Source organism: Parasteatoda tepidariorum, chromosome 10, assembly GCF_982258835.1.
Source record: "Parasteatoda tepidariorum strain Cologne lab strain chromosome 10, Ptep-v5.0, whole genome shotgun sequence".
NCBI lineage: Eukaryota > Metazoa > Arthropoda > Arachnida > Araneae > Theridiidae > Parasteatoda > Parasteatoda tepidariorum.
In genome coordinates, this window is record NC_141764.1 from 14,237,230 (window position 1) to 14,263,701 (window position 26,472).

A 26,472-nucleotide genomic window follows, 5' to 3' on the forward strand; every position below is an offset into this window, starting at 1 on the left:
TGTATTGGCTGTTTTTTGCTGAGTAAACAGTTAATAATTAGTGGTGTCAACAGCCAGTTTTGATTTTTAACTTTTGCGCAATTTTTTTATCACAGCAAAAACAATATCATCCTTCTCACTGATGTAAATAAATTTATTAACAAAACTTTGTACCAAAAAACAAAAATAAACATATTTTTTAAAAAATACATTCATTTTTTTTATTAGTGGTGCACAGCATTACGAAAAAGTTAGAAAGGGTACACAAAGTCATAAGTTTGGGAAACACTGCCTTAGGGCGTGGCATAAAAACCATTTAACTTTTTATCAAACTTTTCAATTATTTAACTTTTATATCAAACATATTTTGGAGTTAAATTATTTTATTGAAATTAATGGAATCAATTGTAATTATGGAAATTTGTTTTTCACATTTCAGAGGCTGTGCATTATAATGTGACTGGTTTATGATGAAAAGATGTGTAACGTGACAAAGATAGAAAACAATAGAAACGAGGTTAATAAGAAAACACTGGTTCCAATATTGATTCAGCAATAATTTGTTTTGAGGAGAAAGATATGTCTAGTTTTTCTTACATCTTTAAAAAGAAAGAAATTTTTAATAAAATGGAAATGAGTATTTTGAAATTACATGCTAATTGAACTGGTACGTTCTGAACTTAAACACCAAAAAACAGGACAAATAAGGGCAAAATAATTTTATTCAGGAATGAACCCTGGTATATATATATATATGAATTTAAAATACAATAGAAAACAATCTAACAAAGAGAGCATATTTCTCTGCCTCAATATTTTTTTTTACTTTCCTATTATAATAATAATTTATTATAATAGACATAAAAATCCATAATAATTCTTTTTTATGATACTATTAAAATGAATCCCGATATTTATATATATATATATATATATATATATATATATATATATATATATATATACATATATATATATATGAATTTAAAAAACAATAGAAAACAATCTAACAAAGACAGCATATTCCTCTGGCCCCAGTACCCAATAATTTAATTTTATGTCTGGTTACAGAAGAAAATAAATTAAGAACCTTTTATTAATATGCGTAGGAAAAGGTGGTACTACATTAAAAATAAAAGTTTTTTATTTCAATTCATTATTGAATTATTATATTACTATTATTATTATTTAAGAAGTTTACTTTTTAGTTGTAATCATTCTCTTTTGTTAAAATCAAACTTTAAATCAAAAGGTTTTATTCTAGGTAATATCTTTTAAAAAAACCAAAAAAAAAACTCATCTTAGTTGGCTTTAAAAGAAAAAAAAAATTTAAATTTTGAGTTTTGCATGCGGCAGACTTATAGGAAGGGTTTGCAGCAGACGATCACTGCAACATTTTTTCACCCTCCTACTCCCACGATGGGTTTTACAAATAGCAAATTCCAATGTTGTTGCTCTATATCAGTGCTAAATATTATTAAAAGTTCGCATTAATATATCCAGTTCGAACATTCCTCTCTTTTTTACTAGGCTGAATAATTAAGAGTCTTATGCAGTTCTTTAATTATTATTTTCTATTTTTACAATGCATGTAAACAGATTGAAAAAAATAAATTTCTCAAAGTGCTGATATAACATCATTTTTATATATGATTTTAAAGCACTCTAAAATGAATATATATATACATATAACAAAATTATTTAACAGACTAGAAAAGCAGTGCATTTTAGTAAAAAAAGAAAAACAGTTTGAAAATAATAGGATGAAATTAGTCTTAGGATATGTTAAATTTTAAAAGTCTAACAGAGGTAATTTTCTACATGGATGGAAGAAGTAACATTTTATAACATGCATATTGCATATTTTTTAAATGCAATAGAATTTCAACTGTTTTTCATGGAACCAATCATTGTGAATGATAGATAAGGGAAAACAGCGAGTCAACATCAAATAATAAATAATGATTTGAAAAATAATAAAGTAATGGTAGATAGGTACTTTATTTATGCTGCGCTAGAGCTGCACAATGGGCTATTGGCGACGGTCTAGGAAACATCCCTGAATCTTTGTGGGCTATCCAATTCATTCCATTTATTTTTATAAATTTAATAATATCAGGTTGTTTATATAAATTTCATGATCCTCATTGGTCTTAAATAATTGTAATTTTTTTTTCAAATGTTGCTAAAATTTCTGAAAGATAGACGCAGGACTTTTCTAATTTCAAAAACAATCTAAACAGGTATTTTAAAATGATGAAAATAGCATTTATTTGTCATATGACATCTAACACAAGACAATGCATACAGGAAAACTAAAGATGTGGAAACAATCAATCATGGTTCCATGAAAATATACATTTTGAAAATTTAAGCCATAAGTGTCTCGATAACTTTTCATAGAAAAATATTTTTTTATATTAAATATGTACATATAGATACTAACACTTCACCCCCCCCCCTGCCCTTGATTGCTTCATGCTACTTTTTCAGGGTGCATAGTCAAATCTTGCAACAAAAAATAAGCACCTTTTAAGTACTTTTTAAGCACTCAAAAAATATTTTTTAGCATTATACGAGTTTTTTAAATAGCTCGCTAGAAAGGGTAAAGAGGTGATATTTTTTTGTTTAATTTCTTGTTTCTATCAAATTGTTTTTGTTTCTTATTTTTAGTTTTCAAATGTGTTTAAGGAGAGTAGAAAATTAGGTGCAAACAACAAATTTATATAACTTTTCATAATTAAGGGGGAAAAAACTAATTTTAAACGAATTATTAAAGGAATTCTCAAAAACCGTGACTTTTATCATTTAACCGTAAAACCGTAACATTTATAACGAGATCGTAATAATTACAGATAAATCATAATAATTGGCGTTCTTGGCTTAAAAATGATCAAATCATGCCTTTTTTTCTTCTTTTTGTACAGTAAGAAACTTTCAAAAACAATTGGTCAGATATAGCTTCACTGGTGAAAACAAATAATTAAAAAACATTATTAATTACAAAAATATCATAAACAGAATATTGCACTGCTTTGGTGTTTCTAACATTTGTTTTTAAAAAAGTAAAAATAGGCAGAAATATACAAATAACAATACAATAATTTCTTTTAAAATAACTTAGATACTATAAATGGTGAACAAAATCACTGGAATAAATGGATTTAGTACATTTTTGCTTTTTACTTATAATATACAGTGATTCCATAAACAAAAACAGAATATTGCAATGTGATATAAACAGAATATTGTACTGCTTTGATGTTTCTAATATTTGTTTTTCACAAAAATAAAAATAGGCAGAAATATACGAATAACAATACAATAATTTCTTTCAAAATAACTTAGATACTATAAATGGTGAAAAAAATCACTGGAATAAATGGATTTAGTACATTTTTGCTTTTTACTTGTAATATACAGTGATTCCATAAACAAAAACAGAATATTGCAATGTGACATAAACAGAATATTGTACTGCTCAAAAATTCTGAAATCACAGAAGTTTAAAAGATAATTCACTCAAGAAATGATGTTTTTTCTTTCATTTTTTTAAAGAACACCATAATTTTTAAACAACATAATAAAAAAATTTTATATTTTAACAAAATATGACGGTGATTGGAGACTTTGACACAAAATCAGATATTCAGAACACCATTAAAATTGGGGGATGGGTAAATTCCATTTTAAAAATTAGATTTTTAGGCGACCTAAATCCATGACGTGCCATGATTTTTTTTTAAAATAATTAAAATCATGACATTTCATGACAAATTTTGTTCAATACCCAAATTCATGACTTTCCAGGTGCATAGATACCCTGATTTTAATTTGCACAGTTCGAACACCTGTATCAAGAATAGCAATGACGTAACATGATGCTCAGATATATTTTAATTTTTTCTTTCAATAAAAATATTGTATATATAAATATATTTAAAGTTTGACTATAACTGTGCCTACACTCTTTTTACAGTAAAGAATTACACCTCCCCTGAGATTTTAACAACTTATTTTTCGTGTCCCCGTTATAATTTTTGTCGTATAATATCAAAAAAGCGGAATCACTGATATATAACACACTTTTGCCAAATTTTTTCCAGCAGTTCAGATGAAATATATGAAACATTTGAAGAAACAATATTGTGTGTCAATTACGAACATATAAATGCTTAGCCACTCTTTGTTTCCTATTCACAACACATAAAATATCAGTGATAGATTTCATTGCGCAAGAAAAAAGTTGTGAAATCTTTTGAAAGGACATTTATAGTAAATTTTGAATTAAAAAAAGTATTCAATACAAAAAGAAATCAACAAATATTAAAAAATAATCAGCAACAAATTTCAAAGTTGAAGTTATTTATAGCTATATTGGCTTTCAATTTACTATGCATTCTTTTAAAAGCATGCAGTTCCATTATAGTGCGTGCAATTAAAACATTTTTACATCAATGTATTTCAAAAGCAGAATATTTTTTCTGAAACTCAAAGTGGAACAACAAAAATTGTGAGCAGCTTTTGTTCATGCATAATCTATCATGTCTATTGATGTCAGAACATGTTTATACACAAGGTCTGAAAAGTGTAAAAGGAGAAAGTCACATATCACGTTGGAATGGAGAAGAAAAAAAAGAGTATAAAAATAGTAGCTGAGTCAATTCATACTATATCTTGAGCTGTAGGCGAGATAGAGTCAATTTGTAATAAAACACCATCTATAAATGGTCGCTGCAATGCACTCACTTCTAACATTGTCCTTATTAGGTTATGTATACCACTTGAATATCTGAAGATAAATAAGAATAATACATTTAAAAAATTTGCACCGATTAATATTTTATTAAAAAAATAAAAGAAGTTTTTTAATATTTTATTAATAAAATAAAAGAAGTTTTAAAAAATTTCAAAAATCATTTACAAGTTAATTTTAAACTACAGAAAAAAAATTTGAGGAATGGTACATCAAGACCCTGGTGGCAGAATTGTTGCGACACAGCAACATTGTCACAGAATGTAGTTGAGGTAGTTACTGTTACGGATTTCATTATTACAGTTAATAAAAAGGAAATAATTAGTGTATTTCTGTCCTACAAAATGCGAGAATATTGCTCATAATAGTAGAACAGGGTGCGTAGCCTGATTTTTCAACATAAAATAAGCACCTTTCAAGTACTTTTTAAGCACTTAAAAAATATTTTTAACCACTTTCCAAAAAAAAAAATCATAATCAAAATCTGTGCAGTAATAACTGCACGGTAATGCAGGTTCTGAATTGCAGTTCAATTTTATTTTAGCTTTAATGAGTTTAACTATGAGCTGCTAACCCTTAAAAATACAAAATTTAATATTTTATAATGCAAAAAATAGATTCAGTATTATTTAAAAAATTATCATAATAGTTAAATTTATGACTATTGTATTTATTGAAATGAAACATTAGAAATTCTAATATTTTATAACTTATTGTCCTAAATTTTTAATTAATTCATTAACTATTCTTACAATATAATTACATAAATACTCTTTGTAATGGATTATATAAAGAAGCTTACCACAATTTTTCATAAATAGACAAGTTTACCACAAGTTCTCATAGATATCAAAGCAAAATATGTTTTGTCAATACAATAGTTCATTGTAGTAAAATATAAAGTAACTGCAATTAATGCACATTAACTGCTTATGTTTAAATAAAATGAAACAAAATTTTATTTGTTTTATGTTTATTTGTGTAAAAAATTAAGGTAGATAGTAAATTTCAGTAATACTAAATTTCAGTAATTGGAAGTTGCGCACTACAAGTAGTGAAACTACTGTAGTGTTACGGTGGTTTACAGACACAAAACTACTACTTATCAATTTAACCTGTGATCGTTTTATTTTATGCATATATTGTCGAATTAATTTACATACTTCAACTATTTAAAATACTTAGATTAATAACACTTTAATAAAATACAAAATTTAAATAACAAATTAATTAAAAGGCTTTGATTGGTAACAAATAAACTAATTGGCATGGAGAGAACTTACCCATACTGATGTTCATATTGGAAGTTGGTGAACCTCAAAATGACTCGGTTCTACTCTCTCTACTACTACTGCTACTGTTTTTGTTGTCTTTTTTTTTATCTTTTATACTAAACTTTTTGCTAGATAAAACTATTGCTAAATTCTGGAAAGGTCACACAAGAGATCAAACTTGGACTATAAACTTGTGATTAACCCTTTTCGACACGTATTTCTTAACTTTAATCAAGAGTGTTTATTTGTATTTGCTTAAGTTCTATGAACTAATGGAAGTTTCCACAGTATTTTAAATCTAATCAATTATTTTGCAATTTACGATAAATCTATTTTAAATGTTTTATTGTGATTCTGAATTAAGTGACGATAAGCGTCACAGTAGTCACTACTTTGTCTCGTAGTTTGTAGTGTAGTGTGTTGCTTTTTTTTTAAAAAAAGTAGAGTAGAGAGTAGGGCAATACAAAAAGCAATAGTCAGTAGCCATTTCTGGCAACTACATTTAACATTAGTTTAGAAAAATAATACAGTTTTATCGCAAGTAATTTTTCGAATTTGATGGGTCTATCAATGGACACAATGAAAATGACCCTGTGGCTGCAGCTCAGCTTTAACAGAGATTACAGAGAGGAATGGAAAGTGTTTAAAAAAAAGTCTTACTGTGAGTTTTCTGGAAAATCTAGGATTCCACTGACAACTGCCAATGCAACGCTGTCTCCTCTCTCATGGGCTGCTTCAAATGGAGACTTGAAGTAACACATTGCATAGAGGCAACAACCTAAGGACTAAACAGAAACCAAAAAATTAAAAAATGAAGAAAACAATTCTCCTTAATTCAAAATAAAATTTATCTAATTCATAGCTTTCTCGATTAAATTTCTTGTGGTTTTCAGTAGCAATAGAATATCAGATACTTTTCCGTTAGCCGGGCGTAAGCGAAAAAACACCAAATAATGTAGAATTGTGCCAAATTTCTTACAACCATAGAGGGAATGTTAGTTTTATTCTCGAAATTCATTCAAAACAAAGCACATTTTTCCTTTATTTCTTCAATCTTAGTTTTTGTTTTAAAAAATGATAAAAATTTGGGATTCAACTAGTACTGAAGGAGATGCAGTCTCTTTTTTTCATGAGAGAGGTATATTGGCCAAGAATGCAACATTCGACCAGAATCATGAAAGGAAACTGTCTTTTTGTGACAGAGTACGTTGGCAGTGTAGTATTTTAACATGCCTCACGAAGAAGAGCATTCGCAAAGGTATGTGGTTCGAATTGTCTAGATTGACTTTTATTCCATTGACTGTTTTGTTATTCACTTCGCTTGGCCACTTGGCTTACATTTGGCTCACAACTGGCGACATTTGTGCCCGACTAACGGAAAAGTACCGAATATTATTATGAAAGTAATGCATTCCACATTTTCAGTCTGAAAGAAACATAATTAGTTTTAAGACTTTTTTATCTTATTATTATGATTTTAACACATTTAATTAATCTAATTCTATGAGAAATAATAAAAAATCATTTACATAATTTTTCTTAACACTAGAACGATCGACATAATTACCAAGCTAGAATGACCATTAAAGAGTAAACAAGTTTTTAAGATGTAAAAAGATGTCCATCGGAATATTTTGTTTCCCCACAAAAGAACAACATGACATGTTCACTACTAGATATATTAAACTCTTCAAAAAATATTTTGTCTATAATGATCATAGATCACCAGAAATTTAATCCAAATTTCAATCCAAACAGCTGCTAAATTAATTTTGTTATTTTTTTCAAAAATTAATTCTTTCTCGGGAGGTTGGGCAAATTAGTCATTTCTAAGACGACTGTGATTTTATATGTTGAAGTAATCTGAATAGAAACATTTGACAATCGCATAAACGATAACGAGGGGTTGGAGAGCATCAGCGAGCAGGAGGTGAGTTTCCATTTTTAAAAAAACTTGAACAGTGTCAATCTAGCCAGGCATGTGCTCAAATAAAATTAGGATAAACAATGGGGGGAAACTAATGTGCTAAATCCAAGTATGCAGTGAAATCTCCATATCTGTCCTTTTGACTGCAATGGTCATTCTAGGTAAAATGTTATTTTATGCCCTCATTATATATTCTAATGAATATATATAATCTACAGCTTCATAGACGACTTTCAGAAAATGTATTAAAATTTACGGATTGATAAATGTTTTAAATAAGATTTTTTTAAATATCAAGTATTTTTCACTATTTTTTTTTAAAGAAAATGTATTCATACTTGCATAAATTTATATTTACTACTTACTAGAAGTAAAGAATTAAAAATATTATTTTTAATGCACTAGCAATGAGTGAGGTGAGCAACTCAGATTAAAACTTTCAAGATTGAAACTCCAGTGTTTTTATTTGCCTCCTATTTTACGTTCTTAATATAATCTATAATAGCTCCTTTTTTCCTCTAAAAAATACCCAAAATGATTTAAGAGTACTGGTTCTTAAATGAGTTGAATACCATCATTGTCTAGTAGGCAACAGAAGAGAGGAAAGGCAGGGTTGCCACTCAAATCTGGAGAGAGAAAAAAACACCCTATGTTTTCCATGTACATATTATACACAATATAGTAAGACGAAACACACGATCACTGGGCTCTTGAGAGAACCACATTAGGCTAACTATACTAGTTTTAATTGCTGGAAAAACTTCTGGAAAACTGGAAAATAAAAGCACTCCTGAACATACTTACAACAAATAATGCTATAGTAAATTAAATAGTTTAACGTAGCTGAAATACCATCTTTAAATATCCCATAGACTGCATTTTGATTGGTCACCATTTTTTAAAAGACAAAAAAAAAAAAAAAATGTACTGTTTTTTTCCTGTTATTTTAGGTGATTTTCAGATTCCCAGAATTTTCCAAGTCTTCCCTATCCCCCCTGTGGAGTGGCAACCTTACTTATGTCCAACCAGACACTCCTCATTCTACTAAAGTTTTAATAGGGAATAAATTTTCATTCATTTTTTTCAAATTCTTCAAAAAAATTCCCTAGGGCTATCTTAAATTCCCTCCAACGTCCTTTGCTTGATCTGACATATGAGGTTAAAGTATTCATTCAATCTTGGACAAAAATGTATGATTGCATAGCAAGAGATTTCGAATGAGAAGAAATATTTATGAAAGGTAATAATAGTTACCCAAACATCAACTCTTTCATCTAAAGATGTATGTGTTTCAACATTATAAAGCTCGGGAGCTCTGTAAGCCATGGAACATTTTTCAGCAGCTAAATCCTAAAAGATTTATTTTTTAAATTTATTCTCCACATTCCTAATTTTAAATGTAAATATCACAAATTTGAAATTAATCAATTAAAGAGGAAATAAAAATATGACAGTTTAAAACTTTCTTTTTTTTGTAAATTATTTAACTGATATCATTCAAATTTTTGATTTCGACATTTAAAACAGATGATAATCATGACTTATATTTTAATACATTTTTAACATAATGCAATTAATATAGCAAAATAATACATATTAAAAATTATACTTTGTATAAAATTAATTTCGTGCTGGAGTGATTTATTAAATTTTGCATTTATAATAAATAAAAAAAAAATTTACTTCATAACCTAAGGCAAAACAAAAGATCTATTATTGCAGTATGTTTAAATTTCAATAACATTAAAAAAAGATTTAAAGCTCTTTCCCCAAACAAGAACTTTTTTTAAAAAAATGAAATATATGTAAAAAATATTCATTGCCAAAAAATAAATAAAAAAAAAATTTTGGCTTTATAATCTAAGGCAAAACAAAAGATTTAGTATAGTAATATGCATAAATTTCAATAACATTAAGATAAGATTAAAGCTCTTTCCCCAGAAGAGAACTTTTCTTTTAAAGATGGAAACAAAGGAAAAAATTTTAATTGTTCAAAAATAAATTTAAAAAAACTTTTTAATTTTTAATGTAAGGTAAAGCAAAGGATTCAATAAGGTAATGTACATAAATTTAATAGGATTTAACCAAAAAATAAATAAATAAAAATAAAAAAAAACACTGTAGGCAAAAACTGAAGCCAAAGGTTTAGAAAATTCTGGTATTACCTGTAGTGCTCTGGCCTCTGATGATTTATGTATTTCTTGCCTCGCTTTTCCCATAGAACCAAAATCCATCCACACCGGCTTATCATCATTGCTTAAGAGCACGTTGCTAGGTTTTACATCTCTGTAAATATTTCAGAATAAGTTATTAAAATTTCAAATTAATGGAAAATATATTTTAACCACAATAAAATCACATGGCAATACTCATTCTAGTTAAGTAAAAATGTCATACATTTTAAACAAAGTATCTTTTGAGCAGAATTAAAAGGATTTCTATCTAATTTAAAGAAAAAAAAATTAGAAAAAAATAGATGCTTGTTCTTTATATGTCAGGGTAAGATAATTAATAATGGTTTGGGGTATCAAGGCCTCCTAAAATACTTATGTGACATTGTCTATTTCCACTTCCATGTAAATATGTCAAAATTGTGTAAATATCATATTCATAATAATTTTTTTTCTCTGAACTGTGTGGAAATTATATCCTACAATGTACAGCATGCCAATAATAATTTAAGATAACTGTAGTCCTCTTTTGAGTGCAGAGCTTATTGTTTCACACAATTTAAATAATATTCATTGACGTAACACAGGGGGGCTCAACCTGAGGCCCGCCAACATTCAATGTGCAGCCGGAGGTAGCAAGCTGAACAAAATAAAAAATATAATTAAATTGTTTTTAAAAAAAATCCAAAAAAAAATCAGAAATTTCAAATTGTGCAGTTAAGTTTTTGATACACACAATGTCAACCAATGTAGTTTTTTGATCGCTTTTTTTCAATGGTTCATGCTACGGATTTAAACATAGTTTTGAAAATCCCAATATTTTTAATATGACTTTATTATGACAATACAAATCTTATTTATCACTTTTGACGCTCTTCATGTGTGCAAATTTCATAGTAAGTCCAAGGACTTTTTGGTAGTTATTACTACCCATTTTCATGTAGTTTCAGAAATCGTAATTTTTTTTTTTTTAAATATATATTAACGTACTGAAAGTTTTGAATGGGGCATTCAAATAAACTCGTTTTCGACACACTTATTTGCGCAAACTTTATCGCAAATCTAAATTACTTTTCTTCAGCATTTCATTGCTAAAATTTCAATATTTTTAGCATGATATTATTATGAATAGTTCATTTAGATAACTATATTTTGACGTGGTTCATTAATGCTGATTTTATTGCAAATCAGATTATTTTTCAATCATTATTTTGGCAATCATTACTACAAATTTCCGCAAGATTTTGAAAGCCCAGATACTTTTTATACAATATTGCGACACTTTAATTTTAAATCCTGCATTTAAATGCATCACTTTTTGAAACACTTTATTTATGCCCATTTCATCGTAACTACAAGGGATTTTGATAGTTTTTTAGGTAGTTGTTACTACGTTTTACCCTTTGATTTAAAAAATCCTGATATTTTAATACTATAGTTTCACGGCATTAAAATAATCACTTTTTACATGTTCTATTTGTACCGATTTTAACATAAATATAAGAGGTTTTTTAAACTTTTTTTCCCTCTTTTTTATGGCAGTTATTGCTGTATTTTTACTTGTGATTTTGCATATCTGGATAATACAACTCATGAAATTCGATTCTGTTTTTTAAAAAAAAAAATAATTTTAAAAGTAATTATGCATTTTAGCAAAATCGAAACCTTCCCAGAGAGTTGAAGGGGTTTTGTTTTAATTTTAATCATTTTTAACCCTATAAACTTTCTTCAAATTAAAGTATTTATAAGTTGCATTTATTTTAATAACTAGAATATTTATTACTTTTAAATTCAGTTCTATGAACAAATTTTTTAATGTTGAAATTTGTCTTTAAATAGACTTAAGTATTTCGTAAGGTGATTTAAAAAAACAAGTTTTTTATTGCTTTCATTTATTTTAATTTATCTGAATTTTTTTCTGATAATTTATTCTGATTTTCTGATTCTTTTTTTTTTCCTAAGTAATCAGTTTAGCAGTTTTTAACTTTAAACATTTAAAAGTATATAAGTTTATGCAAACATATCACAAGGTTAACTGATAAAAAGAATTTAGTGGGTAGAACAATGATGTTTATATAATTATCACTACCAATAATTGCTATCAACATGCCTGTCTAAATACTTGGGCATGCAGCCTTTCATTTGTCAATCTGTTGTGCATGTGATCCTTCACTCAAAAAGATTGTGCACCCCTAACGTACCATAACAAATGTTTGTTGTATAATTATATACACAGATATATGTCTTATGTGTTTTTTATCTACAGTGTTAATTTCACTTCAATGTTGCATAATCATTTATGTCAAATATTGTAACAGCGAACTTTTCTCTTCACATATTGTACTAGCAGAAATGGGGCAAGTTTGAACTCATATTAACAAGTAATCTTGGCGGATGTGATGGACTGCAACTGCCGTCTTCACTCCTAGTATCAGGGTGCATAGCCAGGGGTCTGTTTAGAAGAAATTTAGGTTCGTTAACGGACCCTTCACAAAATATCTTTTCATAAAAACAGACCCTTCACAAAATATTTTAACTTAAAAACGGACCCTTCACAAAATAATTTATCTTTTAATCGGACCCTTTACAAATTTGTTTATCTTCATTGTTGTTCTGTTAATCGAATAAATTCTTCCCATGGGGGTGGGGGGAAAGAAAGACAGATGTAAAGGAACTAAGTTTTGCCTTTGGCAGAATCTTCTTCCTTTATTCGTCCGAAATGAATATTCTGCGTTCAGCAGTATAGGCTAAAAAATTACGAGTAATTTCTTCACAATTTTACAAAAACAGACCTTTCACAAAATGTCCGGACAGACCCCTGATCTCTCAACAAAAAATAAGCACCTTTAAAGTACTTTTTAAGCATTCAAAAAATATTTTTAAGCACTATATAGATTAACAAAATGCAAAACAATTTTCAAAGACTTTACATGATCATGATAAAACAACTAGTTTCTGACAAAGAACTGTTTTCTTGATTATATTAGCCACCATAAAAAGATCAAGAAATTTTTCGGTTCGATTTCAGAGGGCCTGAAATTGAGAATATCTTGCAAAATGCATCAGAGTTGCACAGAAGAGTAGAAGAATGTCACTAAACCCAGCTCAGTTGACGCACATGTGGATTCCCAAGTATTTCATCAAACATATCACATGATTAGCGCTATCATGCGTTGAATAGAACAATGTGAAAATCATGCTTTTGTATAACATGCAGCAAAAATCGACAGGGTGAAGAAAAAATACATCATTTTCGAAAACTGAAAATTAAGCAGTTTTTAAAAACACCCCATGAAAAAAGCACTTTAACAAAATTTTTAAAAAACGAAAACAGAAAATAAGCACTTTTAACCATTTTTTAAAAACACTACACACCATGTAGTATTGTTGGGGACTGGATGCCTGGCGAAGAACAAGTTTAAAATTTGTTTTTCGGGCCATAACTGTTAAACTAATAGATGCCCCTTTCAAAACACGAATGCAGATTTGTTTGTAGATGTTGTTAATGAATGTGTAAATCATAAAATTGTAAAAAAGAAGAAAAACATGCAAAATATTAAAAAAAAAACTTTAAATATTGTACAAGAAACATAATGATAAAAATTAATAATGTGCACCAAATTTTTTAACTAAAAAGATTTTTGTTTTAATGCTGCTTCAGGAGGTAAAATGCATCAAATTCATAATATTATACAGGATTAGATTTGATTAAATCTGCCAAAAACTTAGAAATGATAGTTATGAAATCATAATGCATGTGAATTTCAAAAGCATACTTTAAACATTAGTTCAATATATAAATACCTATTAAACTAGAATTTTATTAAAATATAAATCACAGTTTTGAGTAGAAGTAAAAACACTTTTTGCTTTACTTTCTTATGTTCTCTTGCTTTATTTTACTTGATAGCTCTAATCTTTTCAAGAAATTATGTAGCAGACGTAAAAAATCTTAACATAGTGCACCTATTATTTTTGCTTTCAAATTATTGAATTGGAAATATTTTGTTTCCTAGTCATGACTTTTTGTATTTTGTAAATATAAAGTCTTAAAACTGCATAAAAACCAAAATAATACACTGGTTTAATTTTCATGCAGAATTCTCAAAGGAAAAAAGCATAATTCAAGAAAATAGGAAATGATTTTGAATGATCAACATTTCTTATAATTATACTAATCCACTGAAATTTTACCTAAATACCTAATCTTTTTATTACCAAATATTTTATTATCTAATCTTTTTACTCAAAGAATGACACAGGGAAGTATTTTTTCTGTTATTTAAATGTTTCCTTTCAAGCAATTTTATGATTTTAAAGCTCCAAGCATTTAGTTAGAATTTGACAAACCATATTCAAGGCATAATAAAAAATAAATACTTTTTTAAGATATTTTCTTTTCAACATGTTTGAATTAAAATACTTCATGCTATGCTCTATTGAAAATACATATAAAGAATAATATTGTTAATAATAACAAATAAACAAAAGATTTTAATTTTTGCCACAGCATTTGCGATTTAATGTAAGATTAAAACAGTCAAAAACTTTCCAATCTTGATACTTTACAACAATAATTTACAAAGAATATTTAAACTTTGAACAAGAGAATTAATGAATGCACTGTTAGAACCACAATCAGAAAATACAACATTTAATAATGGCATGGTATGGTATTTTTTATTCATATAGCACTGGAGCTGCATATTAGACTATTTTGACAGCCTGGGAAACATCCCCGAGGATAATCTAAAGACATGCCATCGCAATTTCGATCCTCTGCAAAGGGGATGGTTTTTCCCCTTTGATAGCTTGACAGCCTGGGTGCAAAGTCGAGCACTTTACACTAGAACAGTTTAACGAGGACAGATGCCGTGCACTCTAGGTCCCTACATAGGCTGATCAAAGTGGTCACCCACCCACTTACTGACCGCAGCCAGTGATGCTTGACTTCGGTCTTCTACTGGGAGTATACATGTCTTTACGATCAGCCCCCTACGGGACACATTTAATAATGGAATGCTAGTAACAAAGTTTTACTATTAATACATGACAATGTAAGATTTAGCAAAACTAAGCATAGAAACCACAGTTTATTTATCAAAACTTTGTATGTTTCCTTCATCAATAATATCAAATACACTAATTTCCTAGTCAAATCTCCTAATTCTATCTAATTATTCTTATTTACTAATTAAATTATTAATTAACGTTATCTCCTAATTAAATTACTAATTACGTTATCTCTAATTACTAATTAAATTCATAACTTTGTTTACAACTGTCAGGGGTGATTGTGAGCCCAAGTCGAAATTCCGGAAAATTTCTTGTGTTAAAAAACAAAAGTTTAAATTAAAAAATTAGAAAAAAATTTAAACAAGTTTTTTTTCCTTTTCTACAATATTTCTTAGTTTACTTAAAATATTTAAAATTTTACACACACCTATACCATTTACACATACCTATGATGAGCTGGAGAAGTAATTTAAATTTACAAATATGTCTTTCTTTCTCGAGTTTATGATTATAACAACTATTTACTGATAAAAAATTTATATTAATCATGAATATAAGCTTATAAAGTATATCTTTGGCTCTCCCTTACAAACAAATAAAATAAACTGTGTTTTTAAGTTCCACCTTTGAAAATTGGCTTTCCAGAAACTTCAGTGATCAATGATTTTTTGAAACGTCTGGACCTTTGATCTCCAGAAACTTCCGGATCACTGTTAGCGAAAAGTCTTGAAATCCGGATTTTTTCCGGAGCACAATCAGCCCTGAACTGTTCTTTACATCTGTTAGAATGATTACACAGTTTTTAACCTGGGAACAATGTTATCCATGGTTCATAGCCAAATTTCTCAACAAAAAATAAGCTCTCAAAATAAATTTTTACGAGGTTTATTAGAAATCATAACTAAGATAAATGCAAAATAATTTTTTTTAAATAAAATATTTCTTCATCCACAGTAAATATAATGGAAATAATTTTATGTTACTTGGATGGTCCATCACCATTTGATCTATGGACCGGTACCAATTCCCAGACCAGGGGTTGATCTGCTTTAGACCAATAAGAATTAAGAACAGTAATTAAGAAAAATAAGTCACCGGTCCTCTCTTTATTTCTATCCCAGTGATGCTTAATTAATTGTGGCAATAGATTCTACTAACATTGTATATAGAAGTGTTTTTTATGGAAATGGAATAGTATAATACGGAATAGTATTAAAATAAAGAGTAAAACTTAATTTGTAACCATATGATAAGGAATACAACCTGTGAGCTAAAGGATGAGGTTGGGCATTATGCATCACTCTTATACCCTCACACATCTGTCTGAACAGCCTTAATATTCTCGTTTCTGAAAGATGGTTTTTACTTTTAGAACGCATAACCAGCTCATCTTGGAGAGTCCCTCTCTAGAGATAATAAAAATTAAAATGAAATCAATGATAAAGTACCAATAAAATAAAAAATAAAAATTTCTTTTAAAAATGCAACCACTTTTGGTTGCATTGCACTCAATTTGGGTAATAAAATTCCATCATTTTTCCACATTTTCATACCAAATATCTCCAAAATCAGATCATCATGGAGAGTTCCACTCTATTAAATTTTAAAAAATAATAACAACCAGGATAGTGTCAATGTTATTAAAAATTCTCTTCCTTTTCCAGGTTTTCCTAGAAATTACCATTGAGATCCCAGGCCTCATATTTGTTATACATTGCAACATTTTTTAGAAATATATCTTTTCAACAACAATAAAACTTACTATACAATTTAAAATGTATATGTATATATATATGTATATATATATATATATATATATATATATATATATATATATATATATATATATATATATATATACATATATATATATATATATATATATATATATATATATATATATATATATATATATATCAGATCGTGGGTTCCATTCTCCAGCCGGGCAAGGTTGACTCAGCCTTTCATCCCTTTAGTGGGTCGATAAATGAGTACCAAGCATGCTTGGGAACTAAACACCGGGGGTTCCGCGTTCGGCTGACCACCTAACTGGAATGTCTGCTCCGGCACCCCAGAGCCCAAGGTCAAGAAAACTGAGATGGGCATAGTAGGGCTTGACCCTCTATGGACTGCAGCGCCACTGAGTTTTTATATATATATAAAATCTTACATTTTGAAGGAAAGAAAATTCCATTAGGTTTGACATGTAGATTTCATATTATACAAGAATACAAATTATAGATAGAAGCAATATTTTGCACAAGAAACAGAAAAATTTAAAAACTTTATGTAATATGGCTTATTAACCCCTTAACAGTGACATATATTTCAGAAAAAAAGACCAAAAATGGAACATTTTTTTAACTGTTTAATTTTGTTCTTTATATCATTATAAAAGTTAGAAAATGGTTATTTATTGCAAAATAAAAATTTAAATGCAATAACTACTGTATTTATAATTTTTACATACACATAAAAAAAGCAATGGATTACACACACATCTTATTCAATTAGAGCAAATTAAACAAAATTTTGAAGCTAGATATAATATAACTAGTATAATATTATATAAAAACATAACAATATGATTTCTAGTACATAAATTTTATAAATCTTTTACAGTATGGTATATCCCAAAACCACCACCCGCATTTCCCTCCCTCATATAAAGTCATAATCAGTGAAAAACTAGGACCACTAATGCCATCTACTGCAAAAATAGTGAATTAAGTATCCTAAAGTAGAAACGAACTAAGCTTGGGCTTCACAAAATAGAAACGTTAATTTTTTCCCAGCCCAAAATCAATTTGGGCATCACAAATAATACAAGTAGTTATTGCCCGAACTGGATTCGAGCAACACTGGCAAGGAGTTAATACAGTCAAATCAAACATGTGGCCATCACATATCTTACAAGTGATTAAGAACTATAACTCATTTATACAGAAAGCTTAATTTAAATAATTATTATAAATATGAACTGTAAATATAATTACATTTAAGAAAAATTCAAAATAAGAAATTTCAAAGTTTTTTGCACAAACTAATAATCTCATTTCTTAAGAAATCATAAGAATTATATAACCATGTTGTAATAGAATTTTCACTGGAAATAATAGTAATTGATGTTTGGTATGTTTTACTTTGAAATTCATTACTTATAGTTAAGGTGAACTCAGTGATTTTGACAGACTTTGGAAACTATGGATACTTGGAGCCCAGGACTTCAGAATTTCTCTGTCCCTTTTACATAAAGTGTAAGTAACCTATTAAAAATATAAATTTTCTAGCTCTTTATGCATCGATTAGTGTATACATTCACAATTATTCTATTACAAAACAATAAAAAAAATTCAAAACAAGAAAAGGGTTACATCTATACAATCAAGGACAGATCAAACACTTCCATCAAAGAAAAGCAACAATGTTTATATGACACACAGAATTATTTTAATTTTCTCCTTTAGTATAAATATAAATAAAGAAAAATGTATATAGGAGTATATTTAAATTTGAATTAAAATTTTTCCTACATTTTTTTTACACGCCAGAGAATTAAGTGTTCTTTGGGGAATGTAATAAATAGTTTTTTATACCCATGCTACGATTTTTAGTTGCAATTGATTCGTTATGGCACATCGGCAAAATCCGTGTGAATATTAAGGATAACTATTTTCTAGGTTTGTAGCACAATTTTGCTACATTTTGGGGAATCAATGCGTTTTTTCTAATTTTTTTTTCCAAAATTGAATCTCCTACTTCTGTTCTTAAAAAAAACTTTGATTCGATGGACAATTTTTCAATAAATTTACCCTGTAATATGGCAGAAGTAGACGAACTTCACTATGACTTGGATGGAGTTTATCAACTCTTTCAGCCACTGACACGTCTATACACTCTACAATGTTTGGATGATTGAACATGCCGTGGTATTCTGCCTCTCTCAGGGCATTCTTCTCATCTTCTTTAGAGTGGCACGCAATTCTTTTGAGAGCATAGTATCTATGAGTCTTCTGGTCTTGGAGTAAATCTACTACACTGAATCCACTAAAAATAATAAATATGTATGAATTGTCAGTGATTTACACAATAGTTCAGTTAAGAAACTTTGCATAATTAAAATTATCAAGGCCCGGAACTAAATTTGATGCTTTCTTATTTTAAAAAAATGGGCAATTATAAATAGAACAACCACAGAAATGACTAACATAACTGAGTGCATACGATTTATCTATCAACAAATCTGAGAATAGACTTCATCCTTGTAGCAGAATTTTTTCAAGTTATTTGCGACTAAACTCTCTAGCACTAACATCTTTCTGCAAGATACATTTAATAATAACAAGCATATATGTTACTAATCAAGCAAATGCATATGTAATATCGTATAAAAAATATCAGATTTAAGAACTATGGAAAATTCAATAGCAATAACTGTTAAAAATTGGATTTAATTATTACCTTATAATGTAAATACTCAAATGCAGGACTCGAATTTTCCATATTATTTTAAATGTATCGGGATGTTTAAAATCAATATCAATAACTGCCACATGAAAATCAATATCAATAACAGCCGAAAATACATTCATTTAATATAAAAATACATCGATTTACGATACTATTGACGTAAATTGAATGTGTCAAAATGTGATCATTTAAACGCATGGTTCAAATATTATTTGTAAATTTCTGTAAAGTAAAAAAAATAATTAACATTTTTTTTTTACTTTTCAAAAAAATTCCTTCTGCAAGAATTCTGTAACGTTCTGCGACAATGTCGCCATCTCGCTGCTATTCTGCCAGGCTGACTTTATAAAAAAATTATTTAAGCTTGAAGTTTAAAGTTCTGTTTGTTTGACACCCAAACTTCTTCAGTTTTAAATATGTAAAGAGATAGTTTCTTTCCGATTGAGAAATTTTATATTTTCTTAACTGCAAAATCCAGATTAAGTTTCACAAATAAGAAATAACAATAAAAGTCATGTTACCATTAATATAAGAGAAAAAGAAATTAATATAACATTCTTACTGCATGTGATGGCATGTGAATGTTATTTACGCATGTGCTAGCAGTTCGCCTTACATGCAGTTTTTTAACAATCGCAATCACTTTTATGACAATCGAATACAGTGTTGTAGGTGGTAAGTTTGTTCTGGACCAATAAAATTACACTCAGATATCCTTAAAATAATTATCAGTTGTGACCCGCTAATTTTGATTTTCACATTTATGACAAAATATGCTTTTCCAAAATAACATATTTCATCTTATATGTAAGTATTATACACTTCACATTGTAATTTTTCATTGAACAAAAATAAAAAATCTAATATAGACATATTAATAAACCAGTGAACATTTTTAGGGATTAATAACAACTTTTAGAGTCCTTTGGAGCATTGGCTATATTTTTCTAATTTCAACCCCTAGTTAATTGTTAACTGATAAATAAAAATAATATCTCACTACTTTCTTTAAGAATTTTAAGTTTTAGAGCATAAAAGTTTTTTTTTTAATAAAAATTTAATTTCGTGCAACAATACATTGGAATGAATTGCAGTTGAAACAGTTATATCTAAGCTATATCCCAAAATGAATTTGATAAAAATTTTATAAAAAATAAATTTTCTAAAATCCCTATATGAATGAACATATTGAATTTCCAAAACATTTTCAATATTCTATTTTATAAAAAAGTGCACTTAAACTATTTTGATTTATGATTAAAATTTAAGAAAAAAAACTCCTTTGCAGTTTCTACAAATTTTCACAAAACTCTTATCTTACCCTTCTCCCAATCTGGTCTTAATGGTGAAGGTTTTACCATTGATATCAATAGATTCTTTCCCACACAAGCAACCCATAGAGAAAAAGTTGAAATAAGCCGTCATGACAAATTCAAAACCTAAAAGAACAGATTAAGATTTAATCAAAAACTGTATTTTAATGTAAATTTATTAAATGCAGCAAAATAAATATTTTCATAATTTCATTTTTTGTAAATGATTACTGTTACAGAAAATATGTCTTATAATTACTACTCTTGGTACTATAATTAATTTAATACTTAACTTTGCAATTATAAATTTTCTATTCACAAATTAAGAACATTTAAAATAAGAAAAACTAATGGGGAGATTTCCATATCAGTATATGTGCTAAATTACAAATTTTGGCTACAAACAATTAGTGGTACATGTGAAACTAGACAAAAATCACAGAAGAAAACCAACTCAAAGGATAAAACTTGTAGCCAACCCCTGAGCAGTCTATTGCATACTTTTTTTTATTTACTAGTTAGAACCAGGGTTTGTTGATTTAAATCAGCTTGATTTTAATCACGATTTAAATCGAATGATTTTTTTTAAAAATTATTATTAAATTATTTTTTTAAATCAACTAATTTTTTTTATGCATATATTGATTTAAAAAGTTAAAAAACAGTGTTTTAAATTATTGATAGGGTGACCTGGGGTAATTCCTGATCAAAAAATGCAAACATCTATTTTGGGAAAAAACTATTCAAGATAGAATTTTAATATTTACTAGAAGTTTGAGGCTATATGAGATGAGTCCTATGCCACCTTCTGTTGTTTGAAAATCTGATTAGAATTTAAAAGATTTCAAATTTTTAGTGATCGGAAATTACCCCTGGTCTTTATCATTTCTGGGGTAATTCCTGATCACTTCTGGGGTAATTACTGATCACCAGTTTTTATTGTAAAGGGGCTGTATATAATGGTAATTAACAAATAAGACATCAAGATCAAGCAAATGAACCAAAAAGATATGTTTAAGCAGCTAATAAAACGATTTATTTAAAAGCAAGAAGAAAGATCAACACTTTAAATTTTCCAAAAATCTTTGCATCGTGCCATACATTTCAGGCAATCAGCCAACTCATTCTCATGTTCTGCTGAAATATGAGAGAGTTCCCACATGGGTTACTTTTGCTGGATTTTTTAACTTCATTAACGGATAGTGTTAAGTTAAGTAAGGTATGTCAACAGCTCTGGCAGCAGCTCTCAAGCTGAAATTTTCAGTTTCAATCATTAAAAGAAATTCACTAATTTTGCTTTCTAGAAGCTTAGTATCCTTTTTAGGCTTATAATTTCTCACCATATTTATACTAGGCTAATTTATAAACTTAAAAATTATTCTAACAATGTACACACATAAAATTAAGATAGGAGCAAGGTAAGACAAACCAGAAATGATGCAAATCAAAATACAGTCTTGTATACAGTTAAAAACAAATTTTGTGATGACAGTTAAAATATATTTTATAGTTGTTCCACTTAATAAATATGAACTGTTATTTAAAAAAAGACAATTAGCTATTTATTAGCTATTTTATATACTATTTATAAGAAGAAATGACAATGATCAGGAATTACCCCAGTGATCAATAATTACCCCATCTGTAGGGGGCAACATTTGATATAGTTTCTTATAATCAATTATAATGTTTACAGTAGATGTGAAACAATTAAACAAAATCTTACACTATTTTTATATCAAAGAAAAAGAAAGTAAATCAAAATATTTATTATTAAGAGAAGGAGGTTGCAGAAATGTGCACATTTTGAAACCCATCTTTGAAATGGAAAATACAGAAAGCAGTTTAAAAGATACTTATTTTGTTAGATTAAACAAAAAACTATTATTAAGTAAATGTAGTTATACTTTAGTAAAGTGTATAAGCATTCTTGTCCATGTCTCAAATTTTAAAAAAAAAAAAATTTTAAAAATAAAACTTAGGTGATCATTATTTACCCAGAAACAGAGTGATCGTGAATTACCCTGGGTCACCCTACTTTTAGTATTTCTTCTCTTAGTTTTAAAATTTATTTTAAATAAATTGCTGCATTAATTAATTTTAGCTAACAAAATTACTTTCTTTCTAGGTATGTGTTAAATTCCAACACATTTGAAATTACATTTTTAAAAGTCTTGATTCTTGAGATTGAAAGTACAGATTAAAGTAAACATTTAAGTATTTTTTTTCTGATAATATGTTTACAGAATCTTTGACATTATCAGATTTTTTATAAAGAAATTTTGCGAAAAAAAAATTTCAATGAGTACATAGATTCAAAAAAAAAATTTTTTAGCTTATCTATTTTGATATAGGATTAAAAACGAATATTTTAATATAAAAATATATAGATTAAATATTTATTTATTTTTTGATGAATTACTACATTTGGTAATTGAAACTTTGTTTTAATAGTTGAAGTATTCCTTAAATTCTCTATTTCATCAAGTCTTAAACTTTCAATCATGCATTTGTTTCAAAATAGTTAATGTGTATTCAAAGCTATGTACTATAATGAAAAATTATTTTAGGTAGTTAGAGCTTCTAAAATATTCTTATAATATAATTTCAATATTAATTTAATTTTAATTAAACATTTATAAAGTTTTTTTAGTCATAAAACGAAGTTCTTAAAGTGTATTTGAAAAAAAAAAAAAAAAATCTGACTTAAATCTACAAAAATCAAAATCTGACTTTTTTGATTTTTTTTAAAAAAAATCAAACAAATCAGGAACCCTGGTTAGAACTCTCTTTTGCGTTTTGGAGTAGGTAGTTGGTACGAATTAGTACTGATAGGAATAGGAAATCAGTAAAAAATTTCGCAACATAGTTCAATAATCTACAATCGTTTTATTTAGATTATTAAACACGAAATTTATTGAACATGAAAACGAAACAAAAAACTCGTTAAAACAATTTAAATTTAATAACTCGTGGCTAATTCTAGTTTCGGAAATTTTAAATTACAACTAGTGTAGGATTAATTTAAAGCAATCAATATTTTTTTTCTCAAAAATACTCTCACTAAAACTATAAAAAAAATTAACATAAAAAATAAATTAGACTATGAACAATTACCAAAATAAATGTAAGATTTCCCCCCTTATTCTGACGTATGTATATCATGTTTTAGAAATCATCACTTTCCGAACTTAGAAGTTTCAACTAAGATAATATTGACTAACACATAAGTTTAAATAATCAAATAATATTTTTAATACAAGCAAGGACATGTTTAAATTTTATTAACATAAACGAATAAAAAAATAATAATCCTAAAACTATAATATATCCACACAAAACATCATCGTTCCATTACTTTCATGTTTACGTTTTTATTGATGACAGTTACAAATACAGTTAAATAATAACAGCTGACAGGGAAAAGGCAAAGGAATAATTTTTAAAATATAATCTCAAGATAAGGTTTGCTTATAGCTTACTTTAGTAATACAATCCCCTATGCAGCGGATCGAAATTGTGATTGCATGTCTTCGGATCATCTTCAGGGATGTTTCCCAGACCGTCACCAATAGCCCATTGTGCTGCTCTAGATCGACGTAAATGAACAACAACCTACCGTCCCGCAGTGAACTGATCGTAAAGACAATGTTCCCAGTAGAACATCGAAGAGAAGGATCACTGGCTGCGGTCAGTAAACGAGTGATTGACTACTTTGATGAATCGGCGCTGGGACCGAGGGTGTGTGGTATCGGTCCTCGTTAAACTGATCTACCTTAAAGTGTTTGATCTCACATCAAGTCATCGTGCTACCAAAGCAGGGAGCCATCACTTTTTTCCCTCAGGAATGTTTCCCAAACAGTCACCAATAGTTCATTGTACAACTCTGGTGCAACGTAAATAATGTAACTACCTACCTTCAATTCAACAAATCTGCTGAGAGTGACCTTGTGGCCTAACTACCACTACAAATATTAAATACCAAATCACTAGTATATAAGACACGTTAACTCGATTCTATCTTGAGGTACCTTTTGATAGATGATGGTTGGTATAGTCTAAGATTAAATCCCCACAACCTGTCATTTCAAGGCGTTAAAATTGTCATGCGAAAAAAAAAAGAATCCTGATAAAACATTTCTTACCTTGTAAACAATATTAGTGATCGAAATGGGATACAGGTAGCGTAGAGCAGAACTCTCTACCTATGGCAACACTTTTCATGCTTTCACCATTAGCGTGTGGAGAGTCATAAAAGAGGGATACACGTTAATTTCTGTCATGATTTTTATATCGATCAAAATATTTTAATTTGCGAAACTATATGGAACTGAAAACTACATTAAACATAGTTCTAAGAGAAAGCGATATTTTTCCTTTTCTTTATTCCAATTTTACCTTTTTTCAAAGCCTCATGGAAATTTAAAAAAATATTTTTAGCAATTAAATACGAAAAATATTAAGAAAAGAAATATTGCATTCTTTTGGAACTATTATGTTTACTGTAGCTTCAGTTTTCAGTTCCATATAGTTTCTTAACTGAATATTATAGGCTTATGTTAAATGTAAATATGGGGACATTTATATGTGCAATATATGGACAACAATTTCTTCATTTTAACCCTATTATTCGTCCTTAAAAATATATACATACTGACATATTATGTCACATTGCAGACTCCCTAATTTGTTTATAATTATTTCTTTCTGTATGGAAGCATATGTAATTTTTGACGGAGTTTGAATATTATGGGCTAATATTAAATGAAGATATGAGGCCATTTAAATGTACTTAAACGACGATTTCTTGATTTTAAAGTTATACTCTCTAAAAAATGTATACATGCATACTTAAATATTATACTACTTTGTGGGCCCCTAATTCTTTTTTTTTTTATTTCCTTTAGTATGGTAGTATAGTATGTCATTCATAATATAAAACCTGACCGATTTTGTTTGAATATTATAGGTTTATGTTAACTGTATATATGAGACATTTATATGTACAGTATATGAGCCATAATTTCTCCATTTCAACGTTTAAACGTACTTAGATATATATGCATATAGTACATACTGACATGTTATGCCACATTGTGAGCCCCTTATAATTATATCCTTTGCGATGGAACTATATGTCGTCGAGCTTGAATATTATAGGTTTTTTTTTATAACCGTCGCTGAGCAGTCGATCCAATTTGGGTTTACGACTACTAATGTTCAACTCCGTAGCCTTGTAATTTTAAACCTAATCCAGAAGACAAGATAACTCCTGAAGAAGGTTTTGGGAGAAATTTGCTTTCATGGAGGTCTTTTTGATGGAACTGACCGGCATTTGTATTACATGGAGAGGAAAACCTCCCACGGTTAGCCTGGCTGCAAGGGGACTCTAACCCATCATCCGTCTACCGCTGAGAATATTTCACGTCAGCACTGTGATCGGTGCAAACCGGATGCGGAATTCGTATCGATCAGTATCGCTGGAATTCAAACCCGGTTCACCTCATTGGAAGGTGAGCGCTCTATCCCCTGAGCCATCGCAGCTCGAATATTATAGATTAATATT

At 28.3% G+C, this 26,472-nt stretch overlaps 1 protein-coding gene across 4 annotated transcripts; it reads right to left on the reverse strand.

Moving 5' to 3' along the window:
* Positions 1–683: 683 nt before the first annotated feature.
* On the reverse strand, positions 684–24,529 carry LOC107450163 (serine/threonine-protein kinase 16). 4 transcript variants are annotated; one of them, XM_087154215.1, is made up of 8 exons: positions 24,389–24,529; positions 20,915–21,032; positions 18,936–19,170; positions 16,387–16,529; positions 10,102–10,222; positions 9,191–9,286; positions 6,670–6,794; positions 684–4,771 (listed from the first exon to the last, which is right to left on the reverse strand). In XM_087154215.1, exons 2-8 carry the CDS (start codon positions 21,016–21,018, stop codon positions 4,645–4,647), a joined length of 951 nt encoding a protein of 316 aa, XP_087010341.1. In that variant the 5' UTR covers positions 21,019–21,032; positions 24,389–24,529; the 3' UTR covers positions 684–4,644. The 4 variants fall into 4 exon arrangements, with proteins under 4 accessions (XP_087010341.1, XP_087010340.1, XP_042898757.2 ...); XM_087154214.1 differs by lacking the exon at positions 24,389–24,529 and adding an exon at positions 24,265–24,338; XM_043042823.3 differs by lacking the exon at positions 24,389–24,529 and adding an exon at positions 24,024–24,303.
* Positions 24,530–26,472: the final 1,943 nt, after the last annotated feature.

Bases quoted from the DNA above. Each gene is read 5' to 3' on its own strand.
- LOC107450163 (XM_087154215.1), bottom strand. From the start codon at position 21,018: ATGACGGCTTATTTCAACTTTTTCTCTATGGGTTGCTTGTGTGGGAAA. The intron at 16,530-18,935 runs GTAAATTTATTG...TATTATCTCTAG, and splicing joins TACTTCTGCCATATTACAGG to AGAGGGACTCTCCAAGATGA. The intron at 6,795-9,190 runs GTAACTATTATT...GTTTCTGTTTAG, and splicing joins ATGAAAGAGTTGATGTTTGG to TCCTTAGGTTGTTGCCTCTA.